At 45.5% G+C, this 20264-nt stretch overlaps 2 protein-coding genes across 2 annotated transcripts; both read right to left on the reverse strand.

The window, feature by feature from the left end:
• Positions 1-594: 594 nt before the first annotated feature.
• Positions 595-4642, reverse strand: LOC104571737 (myeloid protein 1-like). The gene is made up of 7 exons (XM_010218865.2): positions 4563-4642; positions 3628-3757; positions 3181-3332; positions 2536-2706; positions 1912-2026; positions 1282-1433; positions 595-825 (listed from the first exon to the last, which is right to left on the reverse strand). Exons 1-7 carry the CDS (start codon positions 4606-4608, stop codon positions 635-637), a joined length of 957 nt encoding a protein of 318 aa, XP_010217167.2. The 5' UTR covers positions 4609-4642; the 3' UTR covers positions 595-634.
• Positions 4643-8253: 3611 nt separating this feature from the next.
• LECT2 (leukocyte cell derived chemotaxin 2) lies at positions 8254-10698 on the reverse strand. The gene is made up of 4 exons (XM_010218855.2): positions 10216-10698; positions 9553-9649; positions 9259-9404; positions 8254-8420 (listed from the first exon to the last, which is right to left on the reverse strand). Exons 1-4 carry the CDS (start codon positions 10259-10261, stop codon positions 8254-8256), a joined length of 456 nt encoding a protein of 151 aa, XP_010217157.2. The 5' UTR covers positions 10262-10698.
• Positions 10699-20264: the final 9566 nt, after the last annotated feature.

Below are 20264 nucleotides of genomic sequence, written 5' to 3' on the forward strand. Positions count from 1 at the left end.
ACAGTAATCCTGTACTCGAGAAACCCAGGGAAGGACAGTCTAGTTTACGTAGGAGCTTAATTGTTGGCCTTCCCCATTCCTGTTGCAAACTCCAGGATGTTTTGATGTGCTGCAACTGCGAGAGAGAGCTTGGACAAACCTTACAGGTGACATTTAGAAGTTCCAGAATCCTTCGTGTCTCGCTCCTACCTGACACCATTAATAAAGCACTGGTGGCTACATGCAGAAATATACTACAGGAGAAAACTTCAAATGCTTGTTGGAATATTGTCCTTTTTCTCTGTCTCTCTGTTACTAAAGGAACCACACTCTAAATTCAGGAATGATAGTTTGCTCCAGCTCAAAGGTGCTGCCAAACAGGCCTGCATTTTAGTGTTGCCAACACATATTAATGTTAGGGCCTTGCAATATTATGTAAAACCCAAAGTACTGAATCAGTAGTAATGCAGAATGTTGTGTTTTTATTTATTCTGGGTAAACATTTTTCCTTCATTCATTTAAGTAGGCTGCCCGCATGAGAAGAGAAACAACTTTTGGATGCTGAGATGAATTTATTTTGAATTTACTGCACTTCCATTTTATGTTCTTTTTGGATGCTGAGATGAATTTATTTTGAATTTACTGCACTTCCATTTTATGTTCTTTGTCCCTTCCCCCTTTCGAGGTTGCTGGTAGGATCTGAGTGATCACAGTTCTCCACATGAATGTGGGATGTGATACCAGGAAATACTCTCTGCATTGGGAGCATTTTCCCAAGGACTTGTCCTTTTTCAATCATACCGTTGTATTTAATGGGATGGATGCAGAGCAGTTTTACGCAGAAACCTGGTTTAAGAAAAAAGAATAAATAAATAAAAGTAGCCCAAATACTGTGGTCTTTGAATATAAAGGGAATAAAGCTACTGGATTGATGGAAGATGGAAAATGGGTAGGAGGTGGAGCGAGGATGGGGATTCCTTGTTTAGGAAAGAGAAGAGCTTGAAGACTTTTTACAGATCTAGAGAGAAATCCACTAAAACATCTTTGCTTTTTAAAACTTTTTTTCTGCACTTTGGGGCCCAACTTCAGTACTGTAGAGTCCTGAAAATGAGAGCTTGCCTGTTATATTGAAGAGTGGGTGCCCTATATCAGGATTTCAACATAGGAGCAAAAATTTCTGAATGTGAATGGATAGAAGATGCTGTGGCTCAAAACATGCACTTTGCTTCACTGCTTAGGTGCAATGGATCACCTCCTACGTGAAGTTGAGATAGGAGAACTAAATGAAAAATAGCTATTTACCAGATCCCCTGATTTGCACTCCGTCATCGATGGCATTTCCATTATGAAAGAACTTAATGGGTCCAGAGAGATGGCCAGAAAAGGGGGCGTACACTGTAGCTCCATCAGCACAGATGACATCCACCCCCCTGTGCTTTCCTTTACCGTTTGTCCTGAAAAAGGTTATGTTAGTTGTAAGACAGTGCTGGCATAGACTGTGGTTGAAGAATCTAAATCATGTTTTTATGGAAGGGTAGATTATGTAATGCCCTGTAGGTTTTATGATCTGTATTGTTAGATTTGCAGTTCCGTACACTGACAACCAATGTTTCTTACAACCCTTTAGATAGAAATGTGCAGTGGCAGAAATGTGGGTTAGGTGTCTTGGGAGCTCGTCCAGTCCAGCCCTCCACTGCAGTCAATGCTGGTCCCAGCACGGGGTCAGGTTGGCCAGGGTTTTGCCCAGGTGAGTCTTAAAAAGCTCCCAAGACAGATGTCATGACTCTCTGACAGCCCGTTGTGTTGCTGCCATTACCTTTGTAGTGAAAACATGACCAAATTTGCTACCTCAGCCTTCAAAGCTGAGTTTTAAAATGGACCTAACCCCACTATTTCAATGGAGCAGTAACAAACTCATGCTAATTGCAGTACCTTGGAGCTCCGTAGTATCCACATCCATATCTGTCACAGCCTCTGATCTCGTTTGTAGGATTCCCAGCACATACGGCTGACCAGCGTCGATCGTGTTGTGGAAATGGTGGAACAACTTTGAAATACGGAAACACGAGAAATCAGAATGATTCTGAATAATCTGATGGGCTCCATCAATGGCATTTTTGTTTCTGGGATCTGCTGCACAGCTGTAAATACTTTGTTTTCATTTTAGTTAGTAGGAATATGCTGGAGTTGTTGACACAACACAGGATTTGTCTCTCATGTGGCAGTATAAGCATATCAAGACTAGATTTAATTTTTTCTTCATACAGGGCTATCTGATTTAAGGAACACCCTTTAAAGAGAAATGCCAAGGGATTACCATGTTTCCTAGAGTGTTATCTTTTCACTAAAATACTCAGCTCTATTTTTCATTTAGCCCAACCTAATGGTGTTTCAGTCTTCAAGTCCTATTCTGCATTACTAACAAAATCTTTAAATTTGTATTTGTAAAGGATCATCCTAAAAGGATCGTGAAGAAATCATTGCTGTGTTTTATGTATGTGTGTATATATATATACACACACACACATACATGCACACACTTTTTTCTTTTTTTACCAGGTTTGAGTAGATCAGTAGGATTAGAGCGGTCACAGTTTTCAACGTGGATGTGAGAGATGATGCCAGGAAATACTTTCTGCATTGGCAACATTCTTCCAAGTTCCTGCCCTCGCTGGATGGTGCCGTGGTATCTGATAGGGTGAATGCAGACGAGCTTCACGCAGTAACCTGGAGACAGAGGAGAAGTGAAGTCAGGAAACATCAGGTGTAGCTTTTCTTGTGCTGTTCAAGAGGTCCTCCATGTAAGAGGACTCTTACTGGAGACTGCAGTGAGGAAGCAGAAGTACAGTAGAGATCCCAGCAACCTAGAATCAAAATTCTCTGAGTCGCTTATGGAAAGGGGGAAAGAAAAGAGAAACTGAGAATAGGGATAGTGTTCTCAGCAGAATAGAGACAATTCTCCCCACATAGGACATGTTACTGATATTTTTATTTTTACAGTTTTTTTGATTTTGGGTATAGTTGGTTTGCTTCCCTTCTCTTCAAAAGAGCATAGCAAGAGGGCTGTAGTTCCTGCTAGTGATGTGTGATTGTAGTTGTATTTAAATACAGGAATTAGAGAGCAAACAAGAGTTTGCTTAACTTGAAAAGCAACAGAAATATCTTACTCAAGTGAATAATGCAGCTGCTGCTGTTACTTGCCTGATCCCGTGATTTGGACTCCATCATCAATGGCATTTCCATTATGAAAGAACTTGATGGGGCCGGAGAGCTGGCCAGAAAAGGGAGCGTACACAATTGCTCCATCAGAGCAGATGACATCCACCCCCACGTGCTTCCCTTTGCCGCCGTGCCTGAAAGCATAAAGGTGTCGAGTGAAGCCTGGCAGGCCCAGCCTTAGGAACAGATATCCACACACTGCAAGATCTGAACCTTGGGCAAAAATTTAAGCTTTTATGCCTGCAAAGAAGTTGGAAAATTAGTGGCTTCAATCCATCTTTAACCAATGAAAAAATAACTATTGAAAAGGATCTCTGTTCTACACACAAATACACTTGTTCCAGGGCAAAACAGAATCTTATGTTGGGATTTTTTTATTTAGAAATCCCCAAGTCGCCTAGTGACTTCCCAGTGACCACCCTGCGTTACCTGTCAGCACCGTAGCCGCCACAGCCGTATTTGTCACAGCCTCGGATCTTGTTGGTGGGGTTCCCGCTGCAGATCTGTGCCCAGTGCCTGTGTTGCTGGGGTGGGTGTATGTCCCACTGACTGCCAAAAACTTCAAGAGCAAAAGAGGAAAAGAAGGGAAATTGAAGCGCATTCTTAGTATTGTGCTATAGGAATTGGTAAGCTGCAAAGTACAGTGTGTGCTTAAAAGAGAAGACAACTGTCGTGACTCTTGTGTGTGTCACTTCTGTCTGTGTGCCATTGAATACAGCTTTCTCTTCATTACCTGTACATGTGGCTTCTGGGGTTTTTATCCTATCCTTAAATTCCATGAGTGAAATCTAGTCCCCCTTATTCACCCAACCTGCATCATTCCTTGGAATACACTTTGCCTCAAGACCTGCATCAAATTGTCTCACTTAAATATTTATTTTTCTTCAAGGTAAAACCACAGCAGGAAGAGCTTCTCTCTAAGGAACAAGAATGGGTGCGATTAGAGTTTTCCAGATGGGGAAAGGACAGGAAATAATGTAATGTAAAAGCAACCTCTGCATCTGAACATGTGTGAGGAATAAGATGACAAATTGGTAAAATGTTAAACAGCAATGATGTAGTACTTAAATTTATAAAAAATGAATGAAGGTATTGCTTTCAACTACACTAAAGATGTACACTTTATATTTGTTAATGCCGGAAGGGAAAATTCTCTAAATACTTCAGTATGGTATGGCACTAATTCCCATGCACACCCACGCTTATATTTTAGAAAAATTATAATATTATACATTACAGTAATTCTACATAAAACTAAATTGCAATAAATGGCTTTAGCAGCGTGTATATTGGAGGAAATTTCACTGATTTCTTACTGCCTACCTGAAGAAAAAGTAAAATACAAGAGAGTAATTGCAACTCACCAGTGGACACCAAGCTGACCAAAGTGATCAGGCTGAGAGCCGACATCTTTTAGCCGTTCCACGGGTGTTCTTTGATCAAATCAAAGACATCGAGTAGTAGCTCTCTTTGGTATTTATGTACTTTGGAAAGTGCAAGTCCATTTTTTTTTTGGCCAATCAATCTTGAGCAAACTATTACACCTCGAGTTGATGATATTGCCATATTAGGCTGTAAAGATGTCAACCAACTCAACTGTTGTTAGAGCCGGTTGGGAAAGATAAATGATTGGCCTCTTAGCACACACTAACAGATGGAAGCAGCAATCCCAGTGGTCAGGAAGCTCCAGTTGAACCATTTCTCAACTCTCTTCCTCCTCCTGAAGTGAGGGTGCATTTTGGCCAAAGATTCAGGAACAGAGAACATGGACCAGGGACTTCAGTTGGAGGGAAAATCTTTTATTATCTTTATTTTAAAATCTTTAACACCAGTTCAATGTTTTGGCCCTTCCTTGGGGGGCTTTATTGATCTACCTGCAGCCCAGTGTGAGCGCTGTGCTCATGCTGTAGTAACTGCATCCTGTGTAACCAGCATGAGAGAGAGTCAAGAATTTCCTAGGATGTAGGTATCAAAGTGTTGCTGAGCTTAGTTAGCTAGATACCGCACTTTCCTTTCTGCTAGGAACAAAAATCACTTAAAAATAAATGAGTTTTGGCTCTTATCTGGTTGTTCTCAGTCATGGGGCCTCCAAACATGGTGTCTGTGGTAATGGTCTCTATCTGCCAGGTCTTTAGGCCTCATTTTACTCCAGATTGCCAGCTTGCAGTAGTAGGGTTTTACATCTCTCATTGTATAAATTTTACCCAGCGACACCTGCCTAAAAAAACAGGTTTCTTTAATAGCCTTTTATAAACTAATGAGGTGGTTGTATTACCAAGGGAGGAACTGCAGCACCTCTGTTCTCTCTACAGAGTCTTTGGAGAAAGAAACGTGGAGTATAAAATAAGCTGGACTTTTTATAGGTAAGAGATTTGCAGTATGACTCTGGGGTCAGAGAAAGTGAGAGCAGTGCTTATTTGATTGCTGCATTGCAATTTGGTATTTTGTTAGACAGCTCGGAGTTGCCAGTAATTTTTTACATCTGCATTTGTGTTGCTGGGCTTACTGCAGCTTGCTGCTCGCTGGGAGCATGTGCTTTTTGTGTCTCCTTCTTAAGAGATCTTAATAGCATCATGTCTTGCTCGATTCTTTCTTAAATGAAGAGCTCAAGATATCTTTTTTTTTTACAACATAACTGACACGTTTGTGAAGGTGAAGTATCTGTCTCAAAAAAAAAAAAAAAAAAAAAAAAAAAAAAGGAGTTTTAAAATGCGTGTTTCAGTAGTTGGGATGTAGCCTGCCTTTGCTGTGTGGTCTGGCAGAGTAGACTTGTCACCACGGACAGTTGGGCGCCGGGAAGCGGTGAAACCCTTGTCGCCAGCCCCGTGTTGGGCAATGAAGGTGTCCGTGCGCGAGGCGGTAGGTGCTGTTGTGAAAGGGGCCCCGTGGTTGCGCCGAGCGCCCCGTAACAGAAGGATATGGGACAAGCGGGTTGCGTGGCCCCTCGGAGCTGCGGTCGGGCCACTTCCCTGCCCGTGGGCAGGAGCAAATGGAGCGAAGACGATCCCTGGCCAACACGATGTACCAGGCTCTCCTAGTGGGAGATTCCTCTCCAGATGAATCCTTCCTAGGATTCACACCAGGAGCCCTGTGACTGCTAATCAGGGTCTAGAAGTACCTCAAGGGAGGCAGTGAGGAGGATGGTGCTGGTCTCTTTTCACTGGTGGCCACCAACAGAACTAGAGGTAATGGCCGCAAACTGAAACACCAAAAGTTCCACAGGAACCTAAGGAAAAATTTCTTGACAGAGAGGTTATGGAGTCTCCTTCTCTGGAGATCTTCCAAAGCCACTTGGACGCAGTCCTGTGCCACGTGCTCTAGGTGACCCTGCGTGTGCAGGGGAATGGACTAGATGATCCCTAGAGGTCCCTTCCAACCTTGAGCATTCTGTGATTCTATGACTTTGATGGGAAGAGAAGGGAGTTCTGTTATCAGAACTGCTCTCTGGACTCCTTCATAACTCCCCGTGGCCCTACTTTGTAGCAGCAGGAAGTGTTTCATGTTTTACTAGATAAAACAATACAGTGATAACAAGTTTTTGAAGAGAAGCTTCATTCAGACAAACTTCTCATTTCAGCCAAGTTTAAGCAGCTGGGGGCAGTTCTTTTGTTTCCAAATTTAATGTGGCAGTGATGTTGTCTGAGTCTCGGAATTACCTCTGGATTTGCAAACAGAACTGGTAAGTCTTTCTTCTCCCAGACTTACTTGTCTCAAAGCTTTTCACAGACTTGTTTTCAGTAAATGAGTTTTTCAGTAAATTGAGCTTTTGGTAAATGAACTATTTTACTAACAAATAAAACAAAGTTTATTTAGGCCCAGTCGTGATAGCGTTAATGATGAAGCAGGTAGCTGAAGACACAAGGAGCTTTGGACGTTTTGACATTTCCAGGGTTGCCCAGTTTGCAGCTGTGGTGTGAGGGACAGCTAGGGATTAGTCGCTAACATGAAGGCCCAAACTTTCTGCCTTTTAATATATATATATATATATATATATAAAGGAGAAGCTCCACAAAGATCCCTCATCAGTTTCAGGTGAGGTGGTGAGCTAAGCATGTCAAGCTTTGCTTTCCAGGTGATGTATGTGCATTACGGTGTTTAGAAACCTCAAAAGCTGTTTGTCTGGAAAAAGAATAATAGCGTGAATTGTAAAAAAACAAATTATGCTTTAGAAATTCACTGTGGTAGAAGTCGTGCAATTAGCAGCACGGTGAAAATCAAGCTGGCACGTGGGATTTAATCAAGCTTTATCATTGCTTTAGGAGGCCGCAATGAGATGAGGTTTGTCACAAAGCCTAAATGAGTTTTAGCTGTCTGGTTCAGGTTGTAGTATCACTGAAAAATCAGCAGGTTGTGCTACTTGATCAGCCAAAAGACCTCTTCGGTGTTATGTTAAATAGATACTGTGCTGTAGAACACTTAAATACATGGAATGGTCTAAGTTTGCCCACTCTTGGGCAAATGGTTGCTCCATTCCCGCCCCAGACCTCGAGGACTTCTGCAACAGCCACTTTTTTGCATTTATATTTTGCATTTCCAGCACTCGGGTCGCTGGTGCTACCTAAGTATCTCTGGGAGTTGCAATAGGGTGATGGGATCATCTGTCCTCCAGGCAAACTTTGTGAAAGCACCAAAGAAATCCAAAACAATTTGTAAGGAATCATTGTTTTAATAAGGTAATTTCCCCTACAGAAGTGAAATGAAGATTTGGGCTTACTGAAGAAATATAGCTGCAAAGAGAGCAGGGATGCGCTGGCCTGGCGTGTTACAGCCCAGGTCGCTGCGTTGCTGGTGAACATCAAGAGAGTGTGCAGGGTATGTTGACATCTATAGTGCATTTATTCTTGCTCCCCTGCATGAAGCTCCCCTGCATGAAGCTCCCCTGCATGAAGCTCCCCTGCATGAAGCATTTTGTTGGTGGGCGCTTGGCTTTCCTTTGCAGAGACCCCATTCAAGGTTTGGTGGCTTCTGCTTTACTCAAGGGACTATCGGTGTGCAAGCGAGTTAGTGGGTACACAAGAGATAGGCCAAACCTTTGCTTCAATGCCTTCGTGGCCTTCACAAGTGGGGCGTGGGGTCGGTGAGGTCGCAGTTCTGGACGTGGACGTGGGAGGTGATGCCTCGGTACACGCTTTGCATGGGCAGCAGGACGCCGATCTTCTCACCCTTCCTGATGGGGCCGCTTGACTTGAGTGGTTTGATGTAGAACATCTTGACACAGAAACCTGTTGACAGGGCATGGAGAAGGGAGTGGGAACTGCCGCTCCTGTGAGCGGTTCAGGAACCCAACAACATTGTAAAATTCAGTGGAAACACTGGGTGATGGGAACTTTTGAGCTATAGCAGCAGGAAAAGCTGCAGAAAATGGGATGCAGCAATAGCCTTGAGAGGAGAGCTTAGGAAAAGCAATGGATTAACCAGGAGCAGAGTAGAGAAAGGGGATCACAAGGGTGAAAGCTGCATGAGCAAGTCAAAGACACACTGCTGTCCCTTGTTATCCCAAACATGCCAATGCACCAGCCTGACCCCTTTGAATTTATTTTTTTATGAGGATGAATTGCTCTGATCTGTACTGTCCCCTTCATCCCTTGAAAGGATGATGACCAACCACTGGTCCATGCACAGATCCATGTTTCCCACCACCAGTGGCACACGGAGCCTGGCCCAGTTACGTGCACAGGAGGCTGCAACTGCGTTTGGGCTTCAGCTGTAAATGTTTCTGTGGAAGGTTGTTTTTAAAAGGGCTTCTGGTTTCTGCCAGAATTTGGGGATAATCCATCTGGATGTAGCTTGGTTTGCTCTGCTACGACTCAAGATCCTGCTATGACTCATAACATTAAGTGGCTTCAAGTGTCCATTAGCCTCTGGTAGTGGTTGGATTTAATGGGACTCACAGGAGCCAAATCCTGGATTTCTAGGTTATCTTTTTGCTTGGACTCCCATGCTATAAAACTACAGTTCTGGCTGCATTCGTGATTTTTGGGCTTATTTTAAAGTCTCATAGAGGAACTGGAGTGCTCTACCACTGGGCTTTGTAAAATGCCCATCTTTGAGCTCCGGTACCTGACCCGGAGAGCTGCACCCCGTCATCGATGGCATTGCCGTTGCCGTAGGGCCGCGTTCGCCGCTCGATCCTCCCCGTGAAGGGCGCGTGGACCGCGGAGCCGTCCTCACACACCACGTCCACCCCTCTGTGCCGCTTGCCACCCCTGCAAGAGAAGAGGAAAGTGTCCCGGGTCATCCACGGCGGATCCGCACCAGCCTTCCAGGTGGGAGCCAAGTCCTCCAGCCCCTGCCCCATTCCACCTTTTTAAGGTTTTGTTTTGTATTGGGAATTTCTCCAGTGCTCATCTTCACCTGCGCTCGTTGTATCCGCCGCAGCCCTTGGTGTCACAGCCTCTGATCTTGTTTGCGGGTTGACTCGGGCAGATGTTGGCCCATTGGGCTGCAACAGCTAGAAAAAAAGAGAGGAGAAGAGCAAAAATGAGCAAAAGGCTAGAAACAGGGTTTCCCAGTCCTGGTTATTTCAGAGCTGCTGCTTTTAACGTCCATGAAGGGCAACATGAAAACTTGAAGACATGATAGAAGGTCTGTTGAAATCCATAGTAAGGCTGCCCTGGGCTTTGCTGTAACTGTGGATCTAGGGAAAACATTAAATACAGAAGCATCTAGGGGACACTTTTTGTTTAGGAAGCTGATCTTTAAGTAAAACGGTTTTTAAGGAAAAATAAATGCTGATAGCAAGTAATAGACTTTAATCTGCCCTTTCTTACCTAGCCGCCATAGATATTGCTCCTCAAATCATTTGAGTACAGGTGTTAACCCAACTCAAGAGGCTTCCCCATGGTTGTTCTACAATGTGAGGGGGGTTATTTTTGAAAAGCAAGAAAATGGCAGTCAAAAATAAATCGGCTCCTATATCCTTAGGGATGAACTTCAGGAAAAAAAAAAAAAGTAAAAGAACGAGAAGGCAGTTTACAAACATCAATGTTTACAAAAAAAAAAAAAAATCTAACTCACCACTGGAGATTGCAATCGCGAAAATGACTGCTGTGGCTCGGTGCATTTTCGCGTGCCTTGGGAGCTTTGTTTTCACACTGAAAGGTCTAAAATACCCTGCTTTCTATTTATACATCCCAGCAGAAGCTCTAGCCAATTTTTTCCAGCCAATCACAAAATTTATGGGGCACTAGTTCTTTTGCTTCCAGATTCAAGCCAAGGAGCAAGAACGGACAACAGCCCAGCTAACTGGGGCTGAAGAGGCTCCAGCTGAGCCTCTTCGTTTATTTAGCAATACCAGCTAAATACTATTTTGTTTGCAACCAAGCACTGACTTTTAAAGCCAGACTTTAAGGGCGATTTGCAGCTCTTTCTCTCCATTCCTGCCTCTTGCGCAATTGCAGAGTTTAGCAGGACAATTTGGGTGGAGAAGGGGAAAAGAATTCAGATGAACTTTAAAAATATCTGGGCGGATAAATACCTCGCGCTTCCACCATGTCTTGGAATAAATGGAGCCAGGTGGCCTTATCCTTGAAGAATGCAACTTTTTGCTGGGGAAGCTACATGTTTTGATCAAACAGCACGTAAAACGGGGCTCTTCTCCCCCATATTTATTTGCCACTTTATTATGCCCCCCAGATATTCCCGTGTTTCCGATGTGATACCTGCAGCACAACCAGGGGGAAGACACACATGTTTACAGTCTTTGCTGTGCCTGAACGGGGCAAAAAAAAAAAAAAAAAAAAGAAGTAAGAAACCCTATAATATTGTGGCTGAGGAAAATTACAGGAAATTCAAGAAATAGAGAACGCTGGAGCATGAACAAGACCATCGCGGGAGTTATTTCTGGGAAGGCAGGGAATGTGATCCATTGGTTTATGGCCAGGAGCTGGAAGTTGTTTGTCTCCTTGGCTCGTGAAGAGCCTGGTCTGGGCCACGGGGAGCCGCTGACCGTTTTATTTCTCTGTGCAATGGAAAAGGAAAGCCAGGGATGTGGGTGGCTTTGTTTTCAGATGGGATGTTGTGCCCTCAGTGCCTCTCTTCAGCAGCGTTTCCATCGGTGGTATCGCATCGAGGGGTTGAGGTTGGCCATGCAGTCCCAAAATGGCCCAGAAGCCGAGTGTAGACGTGAGGGATTCGAAGGCAGCTCCCCGGCCAGCAGCACTGGCGGCAGCTGAGCAGAAACCATGATTTGATGAATCCACATGAACTTAAGGAAAAATTTCTTACCAGTGAGGGTGCCAGAGCACTGGAACAGGCTGCCCAGAGAGGTTGTAGAGTCTCCTTCTCTGGAGATCTTCCAAACCCGCTTGGATGCAGTCCTGTGCCACGTGCTCTAGGTGACCCTGCGTGTGCAGGGGGGTTGGACTGGATGACCTCGAGAGGTCCCTTCCAACCTTAAGCATTCTATGATTCTATGATATACTCGAGAAAAGCTGGTGCTGGCAGCACACCTTCAAGACGAGCATGCCACCTTGTCCCTGTCCCCTTGCCCAGCGCGGTAGCGTGCAACTGTGTCACTGGAGGCTGGGGTGAATTCCTAGTGACAAGGAAGCAGCTTACCTTGGACAAAACTAACACCTGAAATGAGGCAAAGGGTGCCTGGGGACACCATTCAGTGCCTGCAGGGAGGCTTCAGCAGCCGTTTTCTCCAACTTCTACTATTTTTCTGATCCTCACGTATGCTGGGAGGAAATATGTTTGAATTTACTTATTTGATGCTTTGAAAGAGTGCATTTAGAATATGCAGGGAAAAAACAATACCTAGCTCTCTGCACCTAGGTATCGGTTAACCCAGCTCAGATAAAATAGCATTATCTTAAATTTATTTTGTTAAGGGCTCAGTCTGCTAGAGAATTAGCAAGCAGTGTCCAAGAGAATTTAAGAGGGCTCGTGGAGAAGCAAGGCTCCTTTCTGCTGTCCCGTTGCTCTTTGGAAAGTGAAGGCAGGGGATTTGTTCCTGGCCCCCAGTTATCACTCTTGGACAACCCATTTTAAGACTGGTTAGTCCCTACGAAGCAGAGCAAGGATGTGACAAAGTGGCAAGTGGCTTGCTCACAAATAAGCCCGACAGTTAAGTGCACTGCAGATAAGATTTAAAAGGCAATGATATTAAATCCTAGTCCTAAAACTCATTAATGTCATTAAAAGCAATTTCCAAAACTGTAACCATGCTGCGATCTAATAAAGTTCCCATTCATCTGTAAACATCTGCCTCAAAGCTTGGCGCTCAGGAAGACGCGGTATTTTCCCTGCTTATGGCAGGCACACAAATAGCTCCAAGAGCTGCATTTCTGCTCTGCACATAAATTACCCAGGCGTGAGCAAGTTTGCTGGCAATGCTCAAAAGGGCGCGAATGCTCAGCCTGACCGGCAGATGCTGCAAACGCTCTGAGCTCCTGTCCTCCCACCTCTGTTTCTGAGGAAAAAAATAAATAGAGAGAACAGGATGTTCCAGAGGACCCGGGTGTCCAGCAGCAGCTGTTTGATCTGCCTCCCCTTCGCAGATAACATCTCAAACCTTGAAAGAAATAGGAACTTGTTTAGTGCCAAATTTTTTTAAGGGGATTTTTTTTAGTGCTTGTTTTAACATTTAAGGGACTCCTGCAATGCAGCATCTGGCTCGTGCAAGGGGCACTGAGGGAAAGGCTGCTAACGAAGCCCTGCTTGGTTAATAAGTGGCGCTGAGGGGCTCTGTTGCAAAGTTAGGGGGGAAATAGTGTAGAAATGCTCTGCCTGCGGGAAAGCAGGGTTTTGTGCTTCCCCCAGAGCCTTGCTTCAAGCTGTGGAAACCCATGGCGGTTTTTTATTAGTTAAAGCAACCGAAGGCGCCCAGTGCAATTGCGGAAACAACCTCACAGCTCCCGAGTGGTAGCAAATACGCTCCTTCCTTGGTGCCCCATATACATATATTTTTGAATCTGTATAGATGCAGATACAAAATTTGTGGGTGTAAATGTATATAATTTTTCCCTCTTTTTTTTTTTTCTGTTTTCCTTTTCTCCTCCATCTTCTATACATAACACAATCCCTCAAAGTGCCTGTCCCAAGCAATTTGCATTATTGCTCATAAATGCCAGTGCCCTTTTGGTGATAGTTATTCTCGCTCTCTTATTTATTTATTTATTTTAATATTCAGCTGGTGTTATTTCCCATCTTTTATTTTTGCAGGGCTGCACCCCAGGGAAAGGCTCCGCGGGTGCTGCTATGCGTTTAGGGTCTTGCATTTCCAGGGCTTGTCTGAGGGTGTTTTTGGTGCTGGTGAAATAGTTGCTGACTCTGGGATGAGGGATTCCTCGCAAGGTCCCGATTCAGGATGATGAATCCTGCAGCAGAGCCGCGCTGCTTCCCCGCATCCGAGCCTTGATGCCGGAGGTGTCTCCACAGAGGAGACCGGGTCTGTAAAAGCAACCGCAGAGCACCCAGCCCGTTAGAGGAAAATTAGAGGAAAAGTTATTGGTGGCACCCAGACGCTTCGGATGTGGCACACGGGGCTTGGCAGCCCTAGCTGGGATGGAGGTGGTTGGAGGCTTGCTGGGGTTTCACCGCTGTTGGGACATCCCTTAGAAAGCAGGGGGTGTTTTTAGAGAAAATACCTGCTCGGGTGGGGAAGCTGCGCTGGGTTCGCGTTGCTCCCGGCGGCTCCTTTCCGCGCTCCCCGGCAGAGGGTGCAGCTGCTTCTCCGTTCTGCACGGTTGAATTTCACCGAAAGCAGCTCCCTGCCCCTCGCTGCAGCCTCTTCCTTCTTCAAAAAGAGGAGGTTGCAGGGGCCTTTGCTGCTGCAAAACTGGAACTATTTAACGCTTGCATCAAAAACAATTTCAAGCAATATTTGCCCAGCCAGGCAGGAGGGATTGGGGACAGCAATTGCGTAGCCCGTCTCTGTAGGACTCGCTTCTCGAGTCGCTTGGTTATAATCCCCATAAATCCCTGGCCAAAAAGCAATTTCCCTGCTGACACGGGTCAGTGTGGGAGCTCCAGCGAGGGCAGCTTCTTTCGACACCTCTTTCCTGTGACCTCAGGGCCACCAGCCCTTGGAGTCTGGGGACACACTGCCACCTTTGTGCCCTGATAGACCCTGGGTATCATTTCCTGCATGGGGAACCGGGGCTGGTGCTGCAGGCTGAGCTGATCAGGGCCCCGTTCTCAGAGTGGGATTTCGTGCCGGGTTTGCCCACTGGTGAGCAGGACGTGCGAATGCCAAGTCTCTGGGAAGCTCCCAAACCCCTTGCAGTCGTATGGTGATTTATTTATTTCATAGTGCTGCTAATGATTGACAGTAATTGGCATGGGAATAATGAGGCCCACAAAAAAAAAAAAAAAACTGAGGTCTTGCAAAAGCTGCAGTGCATCTCAAAGGGGACGGGCCTGCCTGGCCTCCTTTCAAGAGCCCTAATATTGCAGCTTAGTGTAACCTAATTACATTCAGTCTCCTCATTCCAGGCTATATTTTCTTCATAATGAGCGACAGATCTAAATTAAGTTGTGTTTCCCATGAAGAAAATATTTGCAAACTCTCCTTGTTTGCATGCTGATTCTGAAGATAGGGAACGGATAGGGGTGAGCCGCGTGCCAAAGCTGCTGCCCTTGCAGGCACAGAGGGCATTGGGAGCATCTTGGTGCTGCGTGCTGCCTGCATCCAGGCAGAGCATCCCTCCCTGCTGCCAACCACTACAGCAACAGTCTGTCTTCACCTAGTGATGGCCAAAAAACAGCCTATTTTAAATGCAAAGCTGTTTTGTGTCTATCTGTGTCTACAAGATCCATGTTCTTACACTGAGACTTGAGCACCTTCCATTGAATCTGATCCAATGTTTTGGGCTCAGGTGACCTGGCTGCGTTGAGTGCCCATTTCCTTGCCTCTGGTCTCCTGGTAGAAAGAGCAAGTGAGTCACTCTTGCTTCTTCCTTCCTTTCCCAAAGAGCTGGCCTGGGAAAAAGCGATGAACTTCCGACATCTGTGTCGTGGGCAAGAGGCTGAGGCTGGTCGCTATTGCAGTGTGAGTCAAAACTGATTCGGTGTGAAAGGATATTTCAGTACTTTCCCTTCCAATGGTCGTTCTTCTGCTGAAAGGCCACCAGTCTTCCCCTCTTCGCTGAGGATGTCCCAGAAAGCTGTAGCTTAACAGCATGGAAGAAAGTGTTCTGAGCAGGATGGCTTCAGTGTTGGCTAGGATTAAATTGTGTGGAGGAAAAATGAGATTATTTCACCTGTTCCTCTGAGCAGACACTTGTCTCCCGTCTTCCTCATCTCCCATTGAAAGAGACCTACCCTGGGTCCCATGCTGGTCAACCCCCATTTCTCTTCCACCTTGCATAGCTGTCTTAAAAGCAGCTTTTGTGATATTTCCAGTGGAAAATAAACCAAATGGACCAAGCAGGCTCCTGAGAAACCTTCCTGTGAGATTTCAACTCATAAGCTTGAGCAAATTCAAACTCTTCTTCAGACATTGGGGGAAAGAAGGGGAATTGCAAAGGCAAATTAGAAGATAGGCTCTTCTCTAACGAGCTGGAGTCTTTACACGTTTCCTACATCCCACTGTTCAGCTTTGATGGCAAATACTCCTGAACTCCCTTCAACCAGCAGTTGCTGGTAATTAGCAAATGACTCATTAGTACTTGAGGGTCAGAGCTCCTGGCTGGTATTTCCCTCGTGGTATTTCCTACTCCAGCAGCAGGTAAGCTGTAGTGCGATGCGCTGACTGAACCATGTCCTGCCCTCTCCATCTCTTTGGGGAAAGAAACCCCACCATCTTGCCATGCTTTCTAATGAAAAGCTCAGCTCAAAATCTAAGTATATATATTGCCTTCAGAAAGGGTGAAGCATTTTCCTACCAAAATGTTATTCCACTCCTCCCTGCAAGTGAGCCCTTATTTTCACTCTCTCTGGAAAACATACATCTCTTTTCACTTTTGTCTCCATCCTGGTCTCAATCATTTACATTTGCACTTAATTGCCTTCTTCAAAAGCAAACAGAGAAGCCTTTGATTTACTAGATTGGCTAAATTCAGTATCTTTCCCCAGAACAGTGGCTCAGTGTTTCCAAACAATAAGTTCAAACACTTGAATGATATAATTTCCTCACTTCTGACACTCATCAAAATCAGCATATTGCCTCCAACTTGGTCTCCCTCATATCCCAGTGGCAAGCTTAGCATAAATTTTATCCACTTTAAACAATAGTTGTGTTTGCCACACAGTGTCCTAAAGCTGCAAGGTCTGATTCGTGATATGAATAACATGCACAGTTGGACACCTACATTAACTATGGATGATGAGATCACTTCCAGTAAAATCCTGAAATGCAGTAATGTGAAAAACATCTGGTTGTTGTGCATTTGATTTAAAGTTGGAAGTCCTGGACAAAAGGACTACATATTTATTAATGAGGTCTGTGTTTTATGGAGGTTTCTATGCAATTTACTCATCAGACTTCAAAAGCAAGCCAACCTCTCACTTAAAATTAGCTTCTTAAACATCAAAAGTAGGAAAACATATGATCTCTTGGTTGAAATTAGTTATTACATTAGGTTTTAAAACACACAGCCGCATTTAGCATGGCGATTCGCTGACCATCCCGCGGATGAACCCACCATTGGAGCAGCGTGTGCCGGTGCGGATGTGCGTGTGCCAAGAGCGAATCCAGAGAGATTTGGATCTTGGGAGTTGGCCACAGAAGCGAATGCTGCTTTCCTGGACAGAAGTCCTGGTACATGTACAAATGTTCAAAAATCTGTAGGGTGGGTGCCTGATGTCTCTTCCCCAGAGCAAGGAGAAGCCAGGACAACCCCCGGGATGGTCCCAAGCCCCGTAACAGTCTCCTTGGGATCATCTGAGACCACCAGAGCATCTGGCAGGTCTCCTCGTCCGGTCTGTGCTGAACCTGCAGGTCTCTGCTGCTCCTGGATCCCCCTTGCTCATCAGTGTGTGGAAAAGGAGAGCACAGACCCTGAGTCTGCTGCTTTCTCATATATTTATTTAGAGCAAATCGCTCCCAGACACTCCTGCTCCAGAGGAAGTGGCTTTCCTGTGATCCACAGGGATGATGTGTAGGAGCTGCCCAGGGAGAGCATCTCCAGGGGTAGCACCATGGAGGAAGAAGGGAAAATGGGATGGCAGAGATGTCCCTCCAGCTCATCCTCTGCCCTTTCTCCTTCGGTTGCTTTGCACCATTTCCCTTCATTTTCCCTGACCTTTCCTTGTGCCGTTCCATTGGTTTTGTGCATTCACCCTGTTTTCAACCCACTCTCGCTTTGGCCCCTATCTGGATGGCTCTGGGGACACCAGGGGCACAGTGGGGCACTGATGCAGCCATCATGTCCTCTGCCAGAAATGTAGCTCCAAGGAGTGTCAGTAACCGCTTAGCAAGGCAAGCAAAGGAAAATCCATCCGGGATGGCCACAGGGAGGGACCTGAGCTGCCCCATGGTAAGGTCGCCTTAGAAACTCCTGTGGTTTTCCTTCCCCCCCCCCCCCCCTTTTTTTTTTTAATATGCACATATGTGAAAATACTAATTTTTCATCAGTCACTGACTGTTCCAGGATGTGGAAAACTATGTTCAGGGAGGATGCTCGGACTCCCCTGTTTGGCCCAATGAATGTCCTGCAGAGACAGCTCTGTTCCCAACTTATTCCCAACATGCTGGTGTCTGGCGTCGGAGCTGGTGGAGGAGCCCGGGTTCCTCTGCATCCCCTGTCCTCGCTGCCCTTTCCTGCTGCTCCGTCCCTGTGTTCCCAAGGATCCAGCAGCTGTGCCGGGTTGTAGCTTCTCTTCCTCATGGTAACGTCTGCCTCCCTGCTCTGCGCCCGGGACCTCCAAGTGCCCATGACGCTGCTTGGGTCCTTCCAAATGCACAAGCTAGGCCAAGAATCTAAGAAACCCAGGGGTTACCCAACACCCAAAATTCTTTTGTGCAAAGGTGCATTTACTTCTATATCTTATGTAATGGTATGGACGGGTTGAAGCCTTTTTTTTTATGAAACCTGGTGCATTAGTGTATGTTTATTAAGACAACTTCTTAGTCCTTATCATTTCCGATGAGGAGCAACGCGGGTTTCAAAGCAACGGGTGAAGCTGCCGCATGGGACCGGCGTCGGCTGCATCCCCCATTCGCAGCAGCTAAGGGGCTGTGAAAACTCCCGCTCGGGATGCGCAGACAATTACAAATGACCAATTACTGGAACATATTTTCCTAATGAAGCTCTCTGTGTACAGTCTGAGTCATCTAAAAGCAGACGAGGAGGACGAGTCACCTCTCATGTGAAAGAGCGCGGCCAGCGCCGTGTGTAAATACCCTTTTCAAGCAGCCCCATGACCGTATCCGTGAGGCATGCTCTGCTGAGCCCGCGCCGGCTCCTTTTCCATGAAAGCACCACCAAGGCACGTTAATCCCGGCTACTATATCACATCTGCTCCGTGTTTGCACTTGATTTATGGTAGCATGTTGCAAGCTATATATATGCATGTGTGTGTACTCATATATAAATATATTTGAACAATACGTTAACAGGGATCAAATCAGAAAAGAAATCTTGTCTATAAGGCCAATAAATTTAGTCCCTATGTTTAACAAGCCATTTATTGTCCCAATTCCTCTGTGGTATGCCTATGTAAGAAATAAGAAAACAATGATAATTTCCACAGAACCTTTTCAAGAGCAGCTCCTCGCTGTTTTTCTAATTTAAAAAGATTGTGGGCAGATTTATATGCAATCCTCCTTAACTCCTACAGTTGCTCCAGTCCTGAGCTCCTTAGCAGGAGTAGTGTTAGCTCTGGGCGATGCGGATGACGTCTCTTAACATAATACCCAAGGAGGTCACTAATTATTTAAGAGCTTAGAGGGTTCACAGCACTCTCTCAAATTCCTTGCACAAGTCTCTCCATTTTTTTCTTTCCTATAAAAGGTGATTGCCCTTGAAAGAAAGGAAAATGTTTTGCTGGATAAAGAAAAGCCTGAGCTATGACTTAGCAGGGAGCTTTCCTGACGAGTGCCCTAAGGACGAGATTTCGTCTGCCTGAGGCTGTTCCCCTCACTCCATGCTATGTTTTTGGCTCTATCCCTCCACACTCACGCACTTTCCCCCTCCACTTCACCTTCTGTTTTTCTTTTCCCTTTAAAAGTGCCTATTTTTTTCCTTCTTTGCTGCTTTTTACCGGCTAAGCAGAATGCAAGGCAACGACATCAGGTGCCAGCAAAATGGGAAAGCAAAATTTTGCTTTAGGCAATTTGACAAATATTTTAAGTGTAAAGAATGAAAAATCCTCAGTGAAGACATCTATTGGCCCGGGGCAGGTTTCGGGTCAGGCCTTCAGCTCCTGTAAGGGAGTATGTCAAACCTCACGGTGGTAAATGCCAGTAGGGCCTTTCCATTGGCACCGCCGTGGTGCACATGGGGTTTTTACGCTGTGATCTGGAAGAGGGTGCACTCCCAGGGAGCCCATTTGTGCCAGTGAGCCTCTTGGTGCAATACGTTAATAAAAGATATTGCACAGGAACATGGCCACGGTGCAAAGACAGTGCCCGTGTCTCTCCTCTTACCTGTTTTATTCTGCAGGACGTCCAGGCAGCAAAGCAGGCGCTTGATCTCAAGATCAAGGCCAAGATCTCAAACCATGTAAACACAGAGCGGGATTAAATTTCCTAAAGGCCTTAAGCACTGGGGCTGTTTTCCCCTCCGTGTCTTCCTGCACCATTATGGTAGCTCCTGGCACACTCCCCTCTCCATGAGGATGAGAAATCCCCCTTGTTATTTGATTAATTATCCGCAAAAAGGAATAATGGGCAAATATATGATGGAGTTGTTCAGTAATCCGCTAATCGGCCCCTGTGGGCACATGAGGACCTTGCCTCTAGGAGCAAGCAACTCTAAATATTTGTTCAGAATTGGTTATTAGCCCTTTTCCTGAATTAATTTCCCAGCGTGTGCTCCGGCTTGGGACCAAGCTCGGCCGTGATTTGGACCCTGTTGTGCATCCCTCTGAGAGCCAGCCAAGCCGGCTGGGCTCTTCTCCAAGCGGGCTGGTTTTCCCCAGCTCTCAGAAAATCAGCGCAAAATCTTGCATAAAAATCA

Source organism: Tinamus guttatus, unplaced genomic scaffold (genome assembly GCF_059628265.1).
Source record: "Tinamus guttatus ecotype Peru unplaced genomic scaffold, ASM5962826v1 Tinamus_guttatus_pri_ptg000710l, whole genome shotgun sequence".
Taxonomy (NCBI): Eukaryota; Metazoa; Chordata; class Aves; order Tinamiformes; family Tinamidae; genus Tinamus; species Tinamus guttatus.